General features: G+C 38.9%; 1 protein-coding gene across 6 annotated transcripts in view; it reads left to right on the top strand.

Moving 5' to 3' along the window:
* The window catches only part of PARD3 (par-3 family cell polarity regulator), a 770,287-nt gene that overhangs the window by 394,029 nt on the left and 356,642 nt on the right, over positions 1-19,616 (top strand). For all 6 annotated transcript variants that reach the window (XM_061585584.1, XM_061585585.1, XM_061585583.1 and 3 more), the window contains 2 exons: positions 13,036-13,161; positions 15,205-15,587. In XM_061585584.1, the coding sequence (XP_061441568.1) occupies positions 13,036-13,161; positions 15,205-15,587 (509 nt within the window). The remainder of the gene's footprint in view (positions 1-13,035; positions 13,162-15,204; positions 15,588-19,616) is intronic.

Genomic DNA, 19,616 nt, shown 5'->3' with positions numbered 1-19,616 from the left:
GCAGGCACTTTGCTCCTCTCTGGTCCTTTTTATTGCCACACTGCACTAAGTCAGTGTTTGGTTTGATGTGTCATCTGAGCCAGGGCTCTTGGTTAAGCTCTCTCCTCAGTAATCAGGAGCTGTAGCCAAGGGCATACCTTGACGACAGCTCGTGGTTAGTGAGGAGGGAACTTGGGTTCAGATGGTATGCTAAGCTAAATCTTCTCTTAGCTCAGTGCAGCACAGAAGCAGAAAAGACCAGGGAGTGGGAAAGGAGCTGTGAGCTCCCCTTGGGGTGTCCACATATCCACACTGTCCTAGCAAGGCATAGTTTTGCTTACAGTGTTGTGCGAACCAGGCCAGTAAAAGTAAACCTCCACTGTCAGAGACAGTATGCTTCTGAATTACAGTTGCTAGAAACCACAAGAGGGGAAAGTACTCTTGTGCTCAAGTCCTGCTTGCGGGCTTCCCCCAGGCACCTGGTTGGCCACTGTGAGAACAGGAATCAGAGCTTGGAAAAGTTACTTTTTTGAACTACAACTCCCATCAGCCCCAGCCAGCATGGCCACTGGATTGGGCTGATGGGAGTTGTAGTTCAAAAAAGTAATTTTTCCAAGCTCTGAATGCTGGACTAGATGGGCCGCTGGCCTGATCCAGCAGACTGCTCATGTGTTCTCGTTTTCTTAAAACAAAGCCAGATCCCAGGATAATAGCCCTAGTTTATAGCTCCTCTTTATTTCAAGCAGCAAAGGCCTTTGGGAAGAGGCAGGTCCTCTTAAAAGCTCACTTATAAACTCCAGTGGATGGGGCTTGCCTTAACCACCAAAGGAATCTTAATTTCATTGCTATGAAGTTGATATATTAAACGTTTGTATCCCACCTGCTTAAGCTGCAACTTTATACTGTGCAACTCACAGTATAATTTTAAAACTTTATAAGTAATCAAAAATAACAGTAAAACTGCAATCTCAAAATACAATCCCAGCCTAAAGCGCCATATGCCTACTGTGACCACCCAGGCCAACATAATGATCCAGAAGCTTTTCGAGACAAGTAAGTTTTACAGCCTTTTAAAAACGAAGTTCCCAGCCAACTGTTTTGGGGGATATTGTTCTTTAGCTTTAGGATGGAGGCAAAAAAGGTCCTTATTCTTTCCAGTGAGATTGCAGTCTCTGTCATTTGTTCATTCATCCATCTATTCAACTGCTAAAGTGCCCTTCATCAGATATAATCCTAGGGTGGTTTAAAACATCAGTACATTAAAACAATAAAATTCAGTAACTATTCTCTATTTGGAAGGGGGAGAAAGCCTCCCACCATAGATAACCCCCTGGCCCAGGGCTTTGAGCCAAGTTCACACTACTGAATTTATTCACATGGCCATATGTGAAGGTGCATAGCTATGGGGAGAGAGTTGATGTCAACTGAGCCAACTGGTTGGTCCGGAAGCTGCAGCTGGTGCAAAATGCGGCTGCAAGACTGCTCACTGGGGCAGGGTATTGCCAACATGTCACCCCACTGCTGAGAGAATTTCACTGGCTACCTATTAGCTACCAGACTAAGTTCTAGGTTCTAGTTTTGGTGTACAAAGCCCTATACAGCTTGGGACCAGGATACCTGAAAGACCATTTTATCCCTTATATACCCAGTCAATCACTGAGCTCTGCAGGTGAGGACCTCCTGCAGATATGAACAATATAGGAAACAGACCTTTAGTGTAGTGGCACCTACCCTTTGGAATTCCCTTCCCTTAAAAATTAGGCAGGCACCATCTCTGTTATATTTTCAGCACCTACTGAAAACCTTCCTCTTTCAACAAGGCTTTTAAGTTGAGACCTTATCCCAGTCTGCATCTGTGTTGGAATTGCTGTTTAATATGTTTTTAAACATTTTTTAAAAAGATGTTTTTAAAGCTTTTTAAAAGAATTTTTTAAAGATGTTTTGTTTTAATATATTTTGAAGTCTGTTTTTATGATGTTTTAAAGTGTTTTTAGTGCTTTTGTTTGCTGCCCTGGGCTCCTACTGGGAGAAAGGGTGGGATATAAATCAAATAATAAATAAATAAAAATAGTGGGTGGCAGCAGTGGAGACTGGTGGCTCTGTCAGTGGGACAGTAAATCTGGTCTGGGTTTTAGTCTGAACTTTCAAGGGGCTGTCCAAGGTGCTAAAAACTATTCCCAAAACACGTTCAGCACTTTGGACAGCTCCTTGGAAGTTTGGATTAAAACCTAGACCAGATTCACTGCCCCACTGATATCAGAGCCACTAGTCTTTACTGGCTGGCGGCGATTATGTAGTCATGAGCGCAGTAATGCTCACACATGTCAATGTTCTAACCAGAGCATAGCTCTCTTACAGTAGCAACCTGCCCATGTCTAAGATCTGCTGGTGAGGTAAAGTATACCTTTAAGGAAAGAGCCTGCTCTGTCACAAAGCTGCAACTGGGGAACACCCTCCCTCTAGAAGTACAGCTGGCACTGATTTTGTTATCTCTTTGGTGCCAAGTAGAAAGGTTTGTGTTTGCTGAGACATTTTAGTTGCGCAGTCTGTGCTATTGTGTTTTACTGCCTCTTAAAGTTGTTTTGATTGTAATTTGGGTGTCTGACCATTTTTAGTTTTATTTTGTACACCACCATGGTATCGAGGTTGATGAAGAGTGGTTTAATTTTTTAAAATAAATAAATAAATACCATAGATGCATCTCATTTATTTAATCTCCTGTGATAATTGCTTTTTAAATAACTGCATTTAACTACCGTGCATCTTTCAAAATAGCAACCTCCTAAATAAGAACTCCTACTGATTGTGGCAGCCTCTTTGTTTTCACTCCTTTCACCCCATGGGGTTTTTGGAAATTATAGTTAATGATTGCAAAATAAAACACAACTGAAGATGCTATGTACTGCCATTCTGAAAGAGAGAAAGATAGCATTCATAATTGTGTATTATAGGAAATGGAGAAACAAACTAATACAAATATATTTTTTCAAATATCTGTTATAATTGTATATTATAATTACCGCTGACATAACCCATGTTGGGCTCCTTTTTATTCATTTCTGAAATACTTGGGACTGGAGAAGGGGGTGCAGAGATGTTAATATCTTCTTTAGTCTGGTGAACCTACAAGTGAAATTTTTGGAGGAATGGATGTTTGTGTGTGTTCTCTTTAAAAATAAGTTTATCCTAGACTTCACACTTAATATATTAAACTGTTCACAATAGTAACGTATGAAACAGGCCAGTCTGTGTCTAAATTTAGCACAAAACAAATGTGTTAACTCATTAGATGCTATTGAAACTTTCATGATGGGCCTTGTAATGTTACAATCTGGGTTGATTTTCTGAGATATTGACTTCCTTTGGGCTTTTAAGTATGCAGTAGATGACATTTAAAACTTAATTCTGGTAGTTAAAGAGAGGACTGTTGGGTTGGAGAACAACAGTGTTAAAATTATTTGACCTGCAAATCAGTTGAAAATACCGAAAATGGCTTAAAAGCCCTTGAAGGGCCTTTGTAACTTCCAAGCAAGTGGTATTTGGCAGTGTTCTTCCTCTGAACCCAGAGGTTATTATTATTATTATTATTATTATTATTATTATTTCAATTTAGGTTCCATATATCTGTTGTGAGTAGTAGCAATTGATCAACTTGTCCTCCCATGAATTGTCTCATCTGCCCTAAAACACACATTTGTAGCTGCATATTGCAAAGGTAAAGACCAGTGATGAACAAGCTGTCTTTCAGAGAAGCTTGTCTGCAATTGCTGGTCTTCTCATTTGAAGCTTCGCCATGTTACAGTTTGAAAGCCACTGATTTAAATCACAAAACCTTGTATAAAATTAGGCAAGGTTGTAGTTATTCACTGTGGATGAAATTCAATGCAAGCAGAATGGGTTTTGATCCAATGGATTTATCTGCTATTGTAAGAGCAGGGGAGGTGATTATTACCAATTTTCCCTTCCTACCACAGCCCTCCTTTTCATGCATAAGCTTCCTGCACCCCTCACAAAAATTCTCAGAAAGTTGGAGGACCATGCAGAACCTGCAAACAAGAGAACATGCAAAATAGGTCTCTCTTCTCTTACATTAATGGATAACTTTGCTGGATCCAAAGCCATTCCACAAAGCATACAGCAGCATTAGATTTCACCAAGTTGGAGCAAATGTGATATAGTATCAAGAGTAGTGCTAATATGATGAGCAAGGCAGAGGTTTTGCTTCTTTCTTACATTAGGTGGAGGTGCTGTACTGAAAATGTCCTTAATTAGGCAGAGGATATGCTGATTTCATGAATGACGAAATATTTTGGGTTTTTTCATCCATTAAGCAGTTTCAGAAATTTTAGTGATTTTGCAAGTCACATTTGGGGGCAACGAGTCGTTTCCATCTTAATTTCTATAACAGATTTGTGGTTTGAAAAATTACATTTGTGATAGGATGTTAATATTTCATCTCTTTTCCCAGACACCTCTGAATTTAATAATTAGTATGTTAAATTTATTTCAATATAATGATAACCATTGCTTCCCGTTTTAAAGGATGTTACAGTCTGAATCTTCTAATAATAATGCAAAACACATTTTAGTACCTACAGAACTTGCCTCAGCTCAAACCTAAGTACATAAACCCTTAAAACAAGTTTAAATCTTATTAATCCTGTCGTGCGATAACAATGTGTAATAAAAAAATCTGTTTGTCAAAACTGCAATTACTTTCATTAAACAAAACTCACAATTAATGTAAGAGAGCTCAGTTTAAATGCTCCATCTGTTATTCAGAAATATTGTTTTATACTCCTTTCTCTAGTTGCCTAGGCAAAAACATGCACAGCTGAAGAGATGTAATTATCACACTGCTGTAGGCCAACCCTAAGTGGGCCCCACACGTGGCAATGAGATGTTTTGTATATTCAGCAAACACAGAGCTGTGAGAGGGACTGGGTGCTAGATGGGAAGTGAATGGGGATTGAATGGGTGGGTGCAACACTCAGGAATACCCAGGGATAACCAGTTAGGAAAACCTCTTAAGGCTAGCCAATATGAAACTACGCTGAGTTTTGTGTGAGGTACTCGCACGCACGCACACACATCAGCGAGTACATAAACATTCCATGTAAAAGTTTACAAGATGTAAGCCTTCAGCCCACTTTAGTAAAAATTTTCCTGCATTTCTGTCTCTTTTATATACATTTTTATACAGATTGGAAAGAGAAGAGCTTTGAAGGGACTAAACTGCTTATACTATTATTTGTGTTAGCTTCTGATCACTCTCCAGTTTCCTCAAAACATTACTTCTGTAAGAGATTTTGTGAGAGAGAGAGAGAGAGAGAGAGAGAGAGATTGTTCAATGGGGACTTATTCCTAAATAAAATGTGCCTTGGATGGCACCTTCACAGCCCATTCCTATGCGTGCTTACTCAGAAATAAGTGCCACTGAATTCAGATAAGTGTGTAACTCAATAACACCTGTAGGAAGATAATCAGAAAACGTGGACAATGCAAATGTAATACCATGTGACTGATTTTTGGGGGGGGCGAGCTCCACTCTAAAGTGGTAACTAAAAACCTCGGATTGGTGTGTGTTGATACGTGTGTATCAACACGTGATTGATACGTGTGTGCGTGTGTGTATGCAGATCCATATAGCTGGGTGTGAGTCTAGATGTTTCCTTTGAGGAGGTGGAGTTATTTTCACCTGTTGATCTTAGGTTGGTAATGCCACATTCAGTGCTCAATCAGGCATTGTATTTCAGCTGGAGGGGGCTGAAAGTGAATTAAGATTTATACAAGTTCTGTTCAGATGCTCATGCTGGGATGGGATCAGCCCCATGAAAACCTTATTCATTGGGTCGCCATAAGTCGGAATGTCTTCTTGTTATGTGCCTTCAAGCATCTGTCATGAACCACCCTGTTCAGGTCTTGTAAGTTCAGGTCTGTGGCTTCCTTTATGGAATCAATCCATCTCTTGTTTGGCCTTCCTCTTTTTCTACTCCCTTTTGTTCTTCCCAGCATTATTGTCTTTTCTAGAGAATCATGTCTTCCCAATCATGTCTTCCCATTATGTGTCCAAAGTATGATAACCTTAGTTTCATCATTTTAGCTTCTAGTGATAGTTCTGGTTTAATTTGTTCTAGCACCCCATTATTTGTCTTTTTCAAGTCCATGGTATGGTCCATGGTATGCACATTTCAGATGAGTTGATTTTTTTCTTATCCGCTGTTAAAGATAGCTTTGTGCACATCTATTTTGACAAGTTTAGTAGAATCAGATGAAATTTACTCTGTTCAGGTGCAAAACTTATACTGGGGTCTGAAAAGTCACTTGGCTAATTTTATCACACTTCAGTTTTCATTTGTGCCAGATTCAGCCATGTCCATTTCTCAGTCCTCTGATCAGAGTCTCTGGCCATAGCGTAAGCTTCTAAGAACCCTTGTATTGTTCTTAAGGATGGCCCATAGAAGTGCCTTTTATCTGCTGCACTTGGTACAATGGCTATGACTGTACCTGGTCCAGGAGAGTTTGATTACAGTAGTTTAGGCATTGGTAATTTCAAGGCTGGATTACTGCAATGCACACTATGTGGGGCTTACCTTGCATTTCACCTAGAAACTACGGTTAGTACAGAATGCTGCAGGACAGTTGCTGACAAAGAGTGAGACTCTTTGAGCATACCTGTGCTCAAAGTTCTGTTCTGGCTGCCTATTTGTTACCAGGCCAAGTTCAAGGCCTTACTGTTGGTATATAAAGCTCATAACAGCTTGGAACAGTTTACCTGCAGCACCATCTTACCCTAGATGAGCCAACTTGACTGTTTTGATCTGTAGAACTGTCACTGTTACAAATGCCACATAATACTCTTTCTGCACTTGTAAGAAATTGTTCTTTTAGTGTGGCAACACCTACACTTTTGAACTCCCTGCCCACTGACATCAGGCAGGCACCTTTGCGGTATTCTTGTTGGTGCCTGTGACGCCCTTCCCTGGCTCTCCCTGTCAGGTTCCTACCTGCTCGTGGCTACTGCCTTTCACTAGGCACCACCAGGGACTCCACCAGTCCGGACTGTCCTTTTTTATGGTTTCTCTCTCCGCTCTAGCACAGATCTCAATAGATCCCCCTGCTAGGCAGCACCACCAGTCACGTTCTACAACCAATGTTCCCAGAGACCTTGCCTGAGTCTCTCTATCCGGTTACATTCGTGACTGCGTGCCTATGCTGTTCCCAACCCCCTTGTATCAATGCAGATAACTCATAACTCGGGGTTGCTCTGGATACTTATAATGTTATCTTCTCCACCGCTGCCACCATTTGTTACTGTTTCCCTTCAGCCTTGGTTATTACCTTACCCTCCCTTCTGGTCTGTGAAACCCCAGCCAAGGATCAGGCCTTCGGTAAACCAAAATAGTATTTATTAAGTAACATTAATAACAAGATAACTTTGATAATGATCTACAAGCTTATGGTTTCATCTATTACTGTGATATTTGACTTATTACTAATCCGAACTCCACCTCCCTCTTTCTCCACACTCTCCTGACATATACCAACTCACACCCACCTCCAAACTCCACCAAAACAACCCACTAATGTCCACCAAACACCTCTCAAACAACCCACTCACGTCCACCCAGATTCAACTGTCATCCTTCCATTTATACTCTCAGCCATCCAAACACTCAGCCAATCATCCAGCATTCTACTGCTCATTTACTCCCCCCTCCTCTTTCATTCCACTTACCACATATCTTCTATACAAACAGCACTTACCATATATACATTAATACAGGAACATCACAGTGCCTGCTTGAAACATTTCTGTTTAGGCAAGCCTATCCAGACACACAGATGTTGATTTGTTTTTTAGTATAATGTAGTTTTCATTGTTTAAAAAAAATGTTTTTATGACTTGTTTGTAACTGTTTTATTGATAATTTTAATGTTTCTTGTAAACTGCTTAGAGTTGGGTTTTTTTAATACAATCCAGCAGTAAATAAATTTTGTTAAATAAGTTACTCACATTAGATTTTAATAGACAGTGCCAACATTTCAGGGATCAGTGTTGTCAGTGCTGTTTTCTCCCTGCTTCCCTGAACTTACTGAAGACTCAGAATGGGGGTGTGGGGAATATAATCATGATCAGCTTTATGACAAGATACCAGGGTGTCATCTAGCAATCTTGCTTATAACTGACTGCTGTGGGTTCCTTTTCTCCATTTTGAAAGCAGTCGGCCTAGCAGGGAGTCTCATATGGCAGTGTTTCTTCTTTGGGATAGCTTTTCCTTATCTCTGCTGGGAATTATTTCCTAGGGATTTATATCATAGGGATCTGCCTTATACTAGGTGAGACTAATATGTCTATCTAGCCCAGTATTGTCTGCTCTGACTGGCAGCTGTTCTCCAGAGTCTTGGGCAGAGGTTCCACATCACCTGCTACTTGACCCTTTTCATGGTGTCAGGAATTGAAGATGGAACTTCTGCATGCAGATCATGGGCTCTGTCATGGAGCTATGGTTGCTCCCCATGACAGTATGTAGCATTTTGCCTGAGCAATGAGTTACTTTGCCCACTGTCTCTTATCTTCTTGAACCTATGTGCTTCTTTTGCCTGTGTCTGTGCCTGCATCTTGCTCATTAATCCTTGTCGTTCTTACCCTTTGGATTCTGTAACTCAGGGATAGAGAATCTGTGACTCTCCATATGTTTTTGGAGTACAACTCCCAACATCCCTGACTAGGAATGGGATCCATTGGCCGTTGCTGGTTCGAAAGCATTCCGTCAAACTAACAGGCTGGTATCCATTTGAGTTCATTCTTTGTCCACAAGCCACTGATTTTACAGATCAGTTTTCCCCCCTCGGAAAAAAATATTGATATAATCTTGATATTTTGAAAGGAAATATCAGTATTTGGAAAGGAAGTTGATAAATTAAAGGAAATATCAATAAATTGGAGGAAATGTCAATAAAATATTGATAAAAAAACCATTTCCAAAAATATGCTGAAAATCACTACATAAAGCTCAGATCTGCAACAATAGCGAATAAGCAAATTAATGGGAAATTCGGTACCAAATCCATATTCGGAGAAATTCTAGCACATCCCTATCCCTTACTATTTGTCATATTGGCCGGGGTTTATGGAAGTTACAGTGCAACAGGATTTGGACAGCCAAAGGTTACAAAATTCTCCTTAATTAATAGCATCAGCTGCCCTCATCTACTTTCTGCCTGTCGCTTGTTTGCTCCAGAGAGACTGTGGTGATTGACTCTACTGCTGTAGTGGCTTTTCATCTCCTGTATAGGTTAATCACCACTTAAGCTTTTGTCCCTCCAAACCTGCCCGTCTTTACTATCTTACATTTTGTACCTGTGGTCACTCCTTACTGAAATTATAGGCTGGGCCCAGACATAATCCACCACATGACATGGGTTTATTTGTAAACTGGGCATATATCATGTGATATCATTGCAAAATATAAGGAAATCCTTGATTGTCATTTTTAGTCTTTGATGAGTTTACATCTCAGAATGTTGGCTTACTTGTACCTGTTTTGCTTTTTGAAAATGCAAGGTTGGGGAGCCCATGGCCCTTCAGATATAGTTGGACGTCGGCTCCAGCCAGCATGGTGAGGAGTTGTAGTGCAACAACTTCTGGAGGGACATAGTTTCTCTGTTTAATGTATCTCGCCATAATGCATGAATACATTGTGTGTGTGTGCACACTCTGTTTCCAGTGTAGACATAGGTAAAGGTAGCAAGGCTTCAAAGTAGGGAATGGGTTTTCTTATAGAGTATCTGTGGTTCTCTGTAATGGTTTGATGCTGTGCAAATAAGAACTACATGCTGCTTTATCACAATGTAATTTTTACTGAAGGGAGATTAGATATGAGGGATGGGAATGAGCTGAGAAAGAGTAAAGATATTCCAGGTCTGAAGTGTAAGTGTTCAGATAGTAAAGCTCTTATCACACATTCACAAGCTTTGTTAGCCTAATTCTATAAAATAAACTCAATCATGTATGCTAACATTCCCTTTCTACATCTAAATTATAATCATTGGTTAAAGGTGGAAATAAACAGCTGATGTTTTATTGATGTCTAAATTGTTTGAGTTAATATGCATCTTTCCTTTGAAGATATGAATGACCCACAACTGCCACCCAGCTGTAGGAAAATAATTCCGATATATTCTAATAAGAACTGTATAATTATATATAGTTGACCGTATAATGCCAACAGTGTAATTATAATGTTATTAGAGATGCCAATGTGTGGCTTGGTCCTCTCTGGCCTCTGTACACAGATGCTGACATTGTCCCTCTGGATAAAATTTAGTTGTAATTGAAATGACTAAAGATAAAAACACAAACAGCTTAAAAATATACATAAATTATAAATTATTATGATTTATGTACTAAATTTATATTCTGCCCTTCCTCCAAAAAGGAGCCCAGGGCAGCATATATACAATACATACAGAAAATTAGTCTCTATTTTGAAAACAAAAGAGAGAATAAAATTATTTCTTAGAACAGAAAGGGGAATTTTGTTGCAGAGGAGTAGAATAGACCTTTAACCCAACTGTAGCATGGGACCCACTGCTTTTCTTTTTCCCTCTTAATTTCTCCCTCCTTATCTTACTGCCTTCCTCATTCTCCTCATTCTTTCTCTTTTTACTGACATGTAAACAAAGGTAAAAAGTTGTGTGTGGTGCCATTGATGTAGCCCACTTTGGGTTGGGATGCGATGAACTTGTAAATCTCAACCCACCTTACATTTTAGTCATAATTTCATAATATAATTAAATTATAATGGGTTGGATTCAGACTAAGACTGCAATCCTATACATTCTTACCTACATTCTTATTTGGAAGCATGGTCCATTAAACTTTATGGCATGTTTTTTAAGAACATAAGAAAAACCTGCTGGAATCAGGCCAGCGGCCCATCTAGTCTGGCAAACTGTTCTCCATGTGGCCAACTATATGCCTATGGAAAGTCCACAGTCAGAAAGTGAGCGCAAGAGGATTCCCCCTTCTGCAGTTTCCACTAGAAGCATACTGCCTTTGACCATGGAAGCAGAGCTAGTAGCCATTGATAGCCTATTTCTCCATATATTTATCTAATCCTCTTTTAAATACTTTTAAATACTGCTAAGGGCGGTATATAAATTGAAATAATAAATAAATAAATAAATTAAAGCCATCCAGGTTGATGGCCATCACTTCCTCCTGTGGGAGCGCCATTGAAATAAATCTAGACAGTTAGTCACAACTTAACTAAAAAGCCCATTGATTTCAGCATGGACTAAGTACAGCTAACAGCCTGGATTCAATCCAGTATTTAGCCTGTCTTCATTATATTGGGTGAGGAGGTGGAATACATGGGACATATTTTGGTGTTTCCTTTGCTGAATGTCGTTTGCAACCTTTGAAAGTATTGAGTAATAGATGGAGTAGATCAGGTTAAGTAACTGAAGTGTGTGCATTCAAATAATCTGGGACTTGTCCTGGTGTGGTCAAGAGGTTTGGCTTTGTCATTCAGGACTTTTCCCTGTCTTTCTCCTCTAAACCAGGATAGAAACATCTGAAAAGATTCATCTAGATATCTCTTCTGAGCACATGCACTCTCTGAAGCCATTTTTATTTCAGAAGTTTATTCTTATTTTGAAAAAAAGTTTTCCTACTACTCGAGGACAAAAGGGGGAGGTAGAGACACCACGACGCTAATATAACAGTGCAGCAGACATAAAAGAACAACCAGATCAAAACTATACTCAGGCCAAAGTTTTAAAGGCACAGAAAAAAAGGTTATCATCTGGTGCCAAAAAAGTTCACAGAGAAGGTGTGAGATGAACCTCCATAGGGATGCTGTTGTAGAGGTGGGTCATCCTACAACTGAAAAGCCCCTTTCCTCAGTCTCTACCTACCAACATTTTGAAGCAGAAGAAGACAGAGAAGAACCTTGGATGATTTTCTTAATGCATGGGTGGGTTCATGTGGGGAAAGGTGGTTCTTTTGAAATCTAGGTCCCAAGGCATATAACAACCATTGTAGCAGCTGAAGGACTGGCAAGATATGTTCCTGGTGGCTGGTTCCAGTTAATAACCTAGCTGAAGCATTTAGGCCTCACAGGAATTTATTTAAAAGCAACCCTATGTACAAGGTGTTGCAGTAGTCTAATCTGGAGGTTACTAGAACATGGATAATCATAGATAGGCTATCTCTAACCAGGACAAGCTGGAGCTCATGTACCAGCCAAAGATAGTGAAAGACGGCCTGTGCTCAGAGGCCACTTGGACCTCCACTGACTAATGTGGATGTATGACTATGAACTTGGTCCTTTAGCAGGAGTGCATACTCTTCTGGAATTGTTTGAATAACATCTTGAACCACACATAGAACCTCTGCCTTGTCAGGACATTCATTGTACTACTAGATATAACTTTGATAAGAAGTGGAAAGTACATTGTGCGCCATGTTATTACAGTAAATAACGCAACAGAAATGATGAACAATAAAAATAACAATGCATTCAGAAGCAGCTGATGTGGTGGGGCAGAGCCGCCCTTCTGACACAGCTGTAGTTGCAGCTTACCTGGATACCACAGGGGGTGGGAGGAGGGTAGTGGTGAAGTCAAGGCTACACCAGCGGAAGCAAATCTCCTGCAAGTGTGTCTGCACAGTCCCAACTTTGCCACTGCCTACCCAAACTCAGGCCGTCTAGGTAAGTTGCAGTGATGCTTGTGTTAGAAGGGCAACTCCACCCCACCAGCTACTACTGAGTAGTAGTTCTCATGCAGTATTCTTGTGTGGTTCTCATTCTTTTCAATGAGTCTTGCACAGATGGAACATCCAAGTGGACTTCCTGGTTTCATAATGTGAAGTGACTATTATTCAGTTAATGTATATTTACAATATATCGTAGAACACTGACCTGGAGTGCCTTGTTTCTGAGGGCATTGGTGGCACTTTGGCATTAGAACAGTGTTTTATTCTTTGGAACAAAGTTACTGTAAACATTGCAGGCTCACTAATAATTTGTAATCTTTACGTTCCAGAACTTTGGGATTGTTAGTAAAGCGATTGGAGAAAGGTGGGAAAGCAGAACAAGAAAACCTCTTTCATGAAAATGACTGTATTGTCAGAATTAATGATGGGGACCTTCGGAATAGAAGATTTGAGCAGTAAGTGCATATTTACAGTTTATTGCTTTCCTTAACCTTTAACTATCACACATGCTAGAACAAATTGCCTAAGTAAGTACTTTCTGTAAAGAGGAAAGTGTATGTAGTTCATTACAGTGTTCCTTTAATTACTCCGTTTACAATGATACAAGATAATGACTGCCAACGGTTATCTTTTTTTCCTGATAATTTAAGCCTTGTTTTCTAATAGTTATAGGACTGTTTCTCTTCCTTCTCCCCTTCATTATCTTGAATGATGTGGCTTGTTTATAGGTAGAGAAGAAAAACATTGTTTTGTTTAACATCTAACACACCATGGAAACCATTGTGTTCAGTGTTTCTTTAAAAAGAAAATCTGTAATTTTGCATATGAAATGTTCTTGTGCATACAAATGTTGAAGCTTCCCTGAAGAAATTAATAAGATTATAACTTATTTTTTTCATGTTTGCCCCCATAGATTCATGAGTTCTTGTTCACATGAATATTTAATAAAAATAAATTATGTGGCAGGGGGGAATATCACCTGAGCATTTAATAATATTTGTAGTGCATATATTTTTGTCAAATGGTGCTGGGATTCTAATTGTCTGTTTTGCAGTAATGGGTAATCAATCTAAATTAAAATATTTCTGGTTAGTTCTGGTGATAATTTCAGTGCACAGACTCACGCACGCACGCACGCACGCAAGCACACACACGGTCGATTGAAACGAGTAGTTTGGAAGCTTTCACTTCTCGATTTTGTTAACCACAAGCCAGCTTCAGAAACCATGGTTTGAATTCAGCTTGTTTTAAACTAATTATAGGTAATGTTAACCACAGTTCTGGGTCTCCGCAATATGACAAAGTGCAATTAAGCAAAGGTTTCTGAACTCCTCCTTGACAATATGGAAGGAGAAGTGGGGCATGCAAGTTCAAGGCCTGCTCCAGATCTTTCACATTGCCTTAAACTATTGATGTTCAAATGTGGTCTTTGGCTTTGATACAGTGAGTGTAAGCACATACTGTAGTAATACTGTTCCATAAACTCTTGTGCAAGCTAATGGAACATTTCTCACAAGCAGCCCCACAACATATTGTGGGGCTGTGTTACAGTATGAACAACATGGTGGATAAGGAAGACATGGGATCTAGCATTATAAACCATAGTAGGCTATTAGAGACTCTTTGGCATTGTTTTTCTCGCATAGCCTTCTTCTTCTAGATCAGAACAAGCTATGGTTCAGTCTTCGGGTTTTTGAATGAACTTCAGTTAAAATAAACCAGTTTCCTGAATTTGAAAGAACAGGAAACTGTGATTTACTCAAAAAATGAAAGTGGAAGCTTTCAATCTCTTCCACTTGCATGTGAAGAGAAGGGACACATAAGCCCAAAATGCATCATGGCTAATACATGTAATGTTAAACTATAGTTTAGCATTAGTTCTTAACTACCTCATAAACGAAAAGTTAAACACAAAAATTCTCTCCATTTGGGTGTACTATAATTGAACAGAAAATGCTAACTGGACAGTCTAATATTTTGAAATAAAATTGAGTGACATTTTATGCAACTTAAGCCAATAAATAGGGTGGTAGTCAATGCTAGTTCTACTCCGAGTAGACCCATTGAAGTTAATGAACATGACTAAGTTAGGTTTATTAATTTCATTGGTCTACTCTCAGCTGAATTCCACCTTTTATATTCGTAGATCTTCTATATTTTGCGTTAAGGAGATTCTTTGGGCGTTGTGGAAAATCACAAAGTCAATAGTAATATTTTAGAAAAGAGTCTCAAAGCTTATACCAATTTTAAGGCTACATTTATTATTCAAAGAAGACAATTTACTAAAAAATGTGCTGTTCTAATAGAAATATACTTTTAGAAGAAAAGGCATCTGTAACAAATCACTCCAAGAAAATCAGCCTTTTTAGTTTACAGTTCAGTTTCAACAATATGTCTTGTCATTTCACGATGCCTAATTAACATCAGTAATTATGTTTGTAATGTCTTCTAGTCTGCCAGTCTTAATTTGCTAATTTCCCATTCATTCTCAAACCTAGAGCACAGCATATGTTCCGTCAAGCCATGCGAACACCCATTATTTGGTTCCATGTGGTTCCAGCAGCAAAGAAAGAGCAATATGAACAGCTATCACAAAGTGAGAGGAATACTCACTACTCCAGTCGGTTTAACCCTGATTCCCAATATATTGACAATAAGAGTATTAACCACACTGGACTTCACACATTGCAAAGAATACCCCGAGTGAGCAATCAAGCTGATCAGTCGGACTCTTACTCACAACTACCTCATAGTGTGAATTCATCAGAAAAACCACCTCTGGGCCTGGTATCATCACCACAAAATGTCCTCACCTCTACGTCAAGCACTGGCTATAACACCAAAAGGATAGGAAAGCGTCTTAATATACAGCTGAGGAAAGGTAAGCAGATTTGTTTTCTATGCTTATGCTTGCCAGGAAGATAAAGGTGCATATGGAATTAATTCATGGTTCTTTTTGCTGGGGCTGGGGAACCCTGCCCTGCTTTAGGTCAATATCTTGAAAAACACCATGGCCCTTGTCCACAAACTTCTGTCCATGCTGCTTCATGACAGTGTATAATAGAATGTTCATGAAACTGGGATTGGGTAAACTGTTTATGAGGACGTTTCCTGAAAAGAAAAGGGAGTAGCACCTTTAAACAACTTTAATGGTTTTGATTCCATTATCAAGCTTATTAACTATGAAAACTACTTTGCACCTCTATTAAAGCTAAGAATATTGGTCAGGATGTAAAGTACTATTCAGGTAGTAATGTGAAGTCCAAGGGTACTTCTAGACCCTTGGCGTTTTCTTCAGCAGTAGCCCCTCATGCTGCATGGTAACATTCTTTTGAATCAAAGGAAGTTTCAAAGAGATGGGAGTCAGCTGTTCAAAGTGACAAAGTCGATATTCCACTGTGTGAGTACAAAACCTAGCCAATGTGTTTCCAGTGGCATGCATCAGTCATTTCCAAGCATCTCTCTCTCTGTCTGTCTGTCTCTCTGTCTGTCTCTCTGTCAGTCTAATCACACAAGATGCAATGGGCATTTGTCATAATATCTGAAGATAAGTTGTTGTCAAATTGTTAAGACTTATAAAGCCTGCTTTTTCCCATTGTAATGAAGAAAGATCAGCTAGCATCTCAGTGCCATGCCTGTGTTGCTGTTGGCAAACAATATCTTTATATTTACATTGTATGTAATGGTTAAGTTGAGTGCCAGTCATTTTGTTTTATTATTAAGACACTTTTTCACATGGAACATGTCAAAGGGGTCTCTTACTGTGACTTAATAATGATCAGAGTTGTTATTTTCCTTCTATGATTATGTTCTATTTTCTGTGAACTTCATGTGAACTACCAGATTGCTTGTTTCTGGTTACTGAGTTTTAAGCTCTACAAACTTGGGTGACATAAGGTTGAGCTGACAGTTTGCTTCTGTTGTTGATGTGCCTTCAAAAATACTTAAGGCCATCAGCTTAAGGTGACATGCTTGGAGGAGGGAAAAAACCCTGTTACTAGCTGAGTGAGGAATTGCTGTGCTTACAAATATAAACTCAGTCAGTATTATGATTTACCCATTTTTCATCTTCAGTGGAACATATAAAGATGAAGCCTACAAACACACCACTGGGACATTACACAGATTTCTGATTTTTCTCAGTAACAGAAACTGTGATCATACAGTTTCTATAATTGTGGCCGTAATTTCCAGCACTAAGTAGTGGATGAAATAGCATTTTATAGCAATAAACAATGAGAATGCGTATGTATTTAAAGACATATTGAAAACTACAGTTTCAGAATGCAATTGCTAGGCTGCTGTAAATTAGGTCAGCCTTGGGAAACATCCCAGTTTTTAAACAGTTTCCACTCGCTGTGGTCCATTTCTGAACATAATTTGAACACCTCATATTTATTTTCAAATGACTTTATGGCTTTAAAAATAGGGGGAAATGCCTGTGCACTATGATCCTTATTGGAGGCTCCCATCTTTTGAGGTCAAGTTGGTGGCAACCGTGGAAATGGCTGAGCTTCCCAGTTATGAAGGTCACCTGGTGCCTACTCTAAAGTCTTTTCAGTTCCAGATAAAGACTGTTTATTGGTTTATCACATTTATATCTCCAAGGACTTCAAGGTAGTGTACATAGTCCCCCCCCCTCATTTTATCCCCACAAGAGCCCTGATACATAGGCTGAGAGAAAATGGTTGTCCCAAGGTCACCCACTAAATTTCATGTCTTAGTGGGGATTTAAACCTTGGTCTCCCTCAGTTCTAGGCCAATGATTCTCAAATTTTCCCAGGCTTTTGAAAACACCAGCTGATTTATTTTTAGCTGGCTTCCTGATGATGTTGTATTTTTGTTCTTATGTTGCTAGTGTTTTTATTACTGCGGTTTCTTTATTTTTATTGTTAAATTGTTTTAGGTTTGTTTGTATTGTGAAGACATGTTTGTGTTTGCCATCTTGCAATTATTGTTAACTAAATATGTAGGATATAAATTAGATAAATAAATAAAACAATGAGAATATGAAATATAAAATTTAAGTCAGAAAATTTGCCTAGGATTCAAAATATCAGGCCACTTCAATTATTGGAGTTAGGATTGGGAAAGTCTATTTAGAGTTGTGAATGCTGGCTACAGTCCAATGTGGAATTATGTAATCTTATTACAGTGAATGCATTTTAAGTGTGCCTAATGCTCTATCAAAATATGGCATTTATGCCTTGATTGCAGAGATTAGATTTCCATCCGTTGAATTCATTTTAGTATGTTTGTATTTGTTTGTTTCTGACTTGCTGTAGCAGTTTACTCTTATAACAGAGCCACCAAACAAAATACCCACTGATGTAAAGTATCCAGGCTTCAAGTCTGTGAAGGGTTTTGAAGGTTAAAACTAGCACAGTGAATTGAACCATGAACCTTCACTGGAAACAAGTCTTGCAAGATTGGTGTGAAGTCTGCTCACCGTGTTTTAAGCCAACTGATGTTTCTGAATTGTCTTCAAAGGCTGCCCCCATTTTACAGCAATCTAACAATGATGTTACAGCAGCATGGTTAACTGTCATAAGTTCATTTCTGCTTCTGCACATACAAAGGCTGCTTCCAGATGGTGGTGAGATTGGTCATTTCTAAAATATGGAAAGGGTCTACACCTTGAACAGCATCACAGTCTTGTTTTATGCAGACCATCTAAAAAGATCAGATTGGGCAGTGAGTGTCAGAGAATTCAGAGATTGTGCTCTCCCAACTCTTTCTGGAGGTCCTCCAATCTTGTAGTTGGTACTAATTATGATGGGACTGTTCAGATCGCAATTGCAACGTTTCATCTGATACCACATAGTAGCTGGAATGTGTCATCAATTGTGACGTTGGTCACGATGCAAGCAGACAGGGTTCCCCTTTGTATACCAATTGCTTTTTATTGTTAATGTTCACCATGGAAAGATCCATGTCTTGCGCCTCTGTTCTCATTTGATTATGCTGAGAGTGTGCATGTGGCGCAACAAATGAAGCAGAGCACTTAAGTATACCCCCAAGTAGTTTATTATAAATATGAGCAGAATGGAGATGTTGATTGTCTTTGATTATTTTTAATGAAGGATATTATAATGTGACAGGCATTACAGAAACCTAACAAACGTGCTTTCTTTTCAGCTAACAGACAGCAGTTATTTCACCAATTACTATCATTAGATTAAAATTTCCTTGTGGGTGCGTTAATGCATATACACATGTATGCCATCTTCATGAAGTTCTCCTTATTTAGCTGGTCTATTTGGAATAATGATTTAGAGTGTGCAAATGGTTTCTCTCTTATATGAAAGGAAGATACGAGGGAAGAGAGAAGCCTTCCTTATTAAAGCTGTTCTTTTTGCAGGGCATGTGAACTGTGTCTTTTCAAATGACAAAGTGGGATAGTCCTACAGTAATTGTACTTACTTCCATTATGATTTCTTAATATTTATTGCCATTTTGGCATTTTCAAATAACCTGATCTTTCATAGGAATTAGCTGTTTAATAAAGTCAGAAGAGAAGGTCAGTAATATGCTTCTGTCAATGCAGAATGTTTGTTGGCTTTTTCTAAATGAAAATTGATATCTATTTATCTTTTGTTAAAGGTCGGGGCTTGAACGTCTAGCACAGAGATTTGGGGTTATTGTTGATGTTCTAATATTACAGGGTTTTTGTAGTTCAGCCAGTCTTTGCAGTTCATATAAACTGAAACTGTATTCCTGCAGCCAATTTTGTGCACACAAGAGCTCCATAATGTGTTGCATAGGTTAACCTACATTGTAGTGTGAAGTTTGATGAGATTGGTTTGCATATAATTAAGATATACTGAGAACAGACTCATTCAAACCAATGGACTTTGGTTAGAATAAACTAAGATCCACCGGGATAAGAGAGTTTGGATTTTCAGATCTT

This window comes from Rhineura floridana, chromosome 10, assembly GCF_030035675.1.
Source record: "Rhineura floridana isolate rRhiFlo1 chromosome 10, rRhiFlo1.hap2, whole genome shotgun sequence".
Lineage (NCBI taxonomy): Eukaryota > Metazoa > Chordata > Lepidosauria > Squamata > Rhineuridae > Rhineura > Rhineura floridana.
The sequence above is the reverse complement of the archived record's forward strand: the minus strand, read 5'-3'. Positions and strand labels throughout refer to the sequence as shown.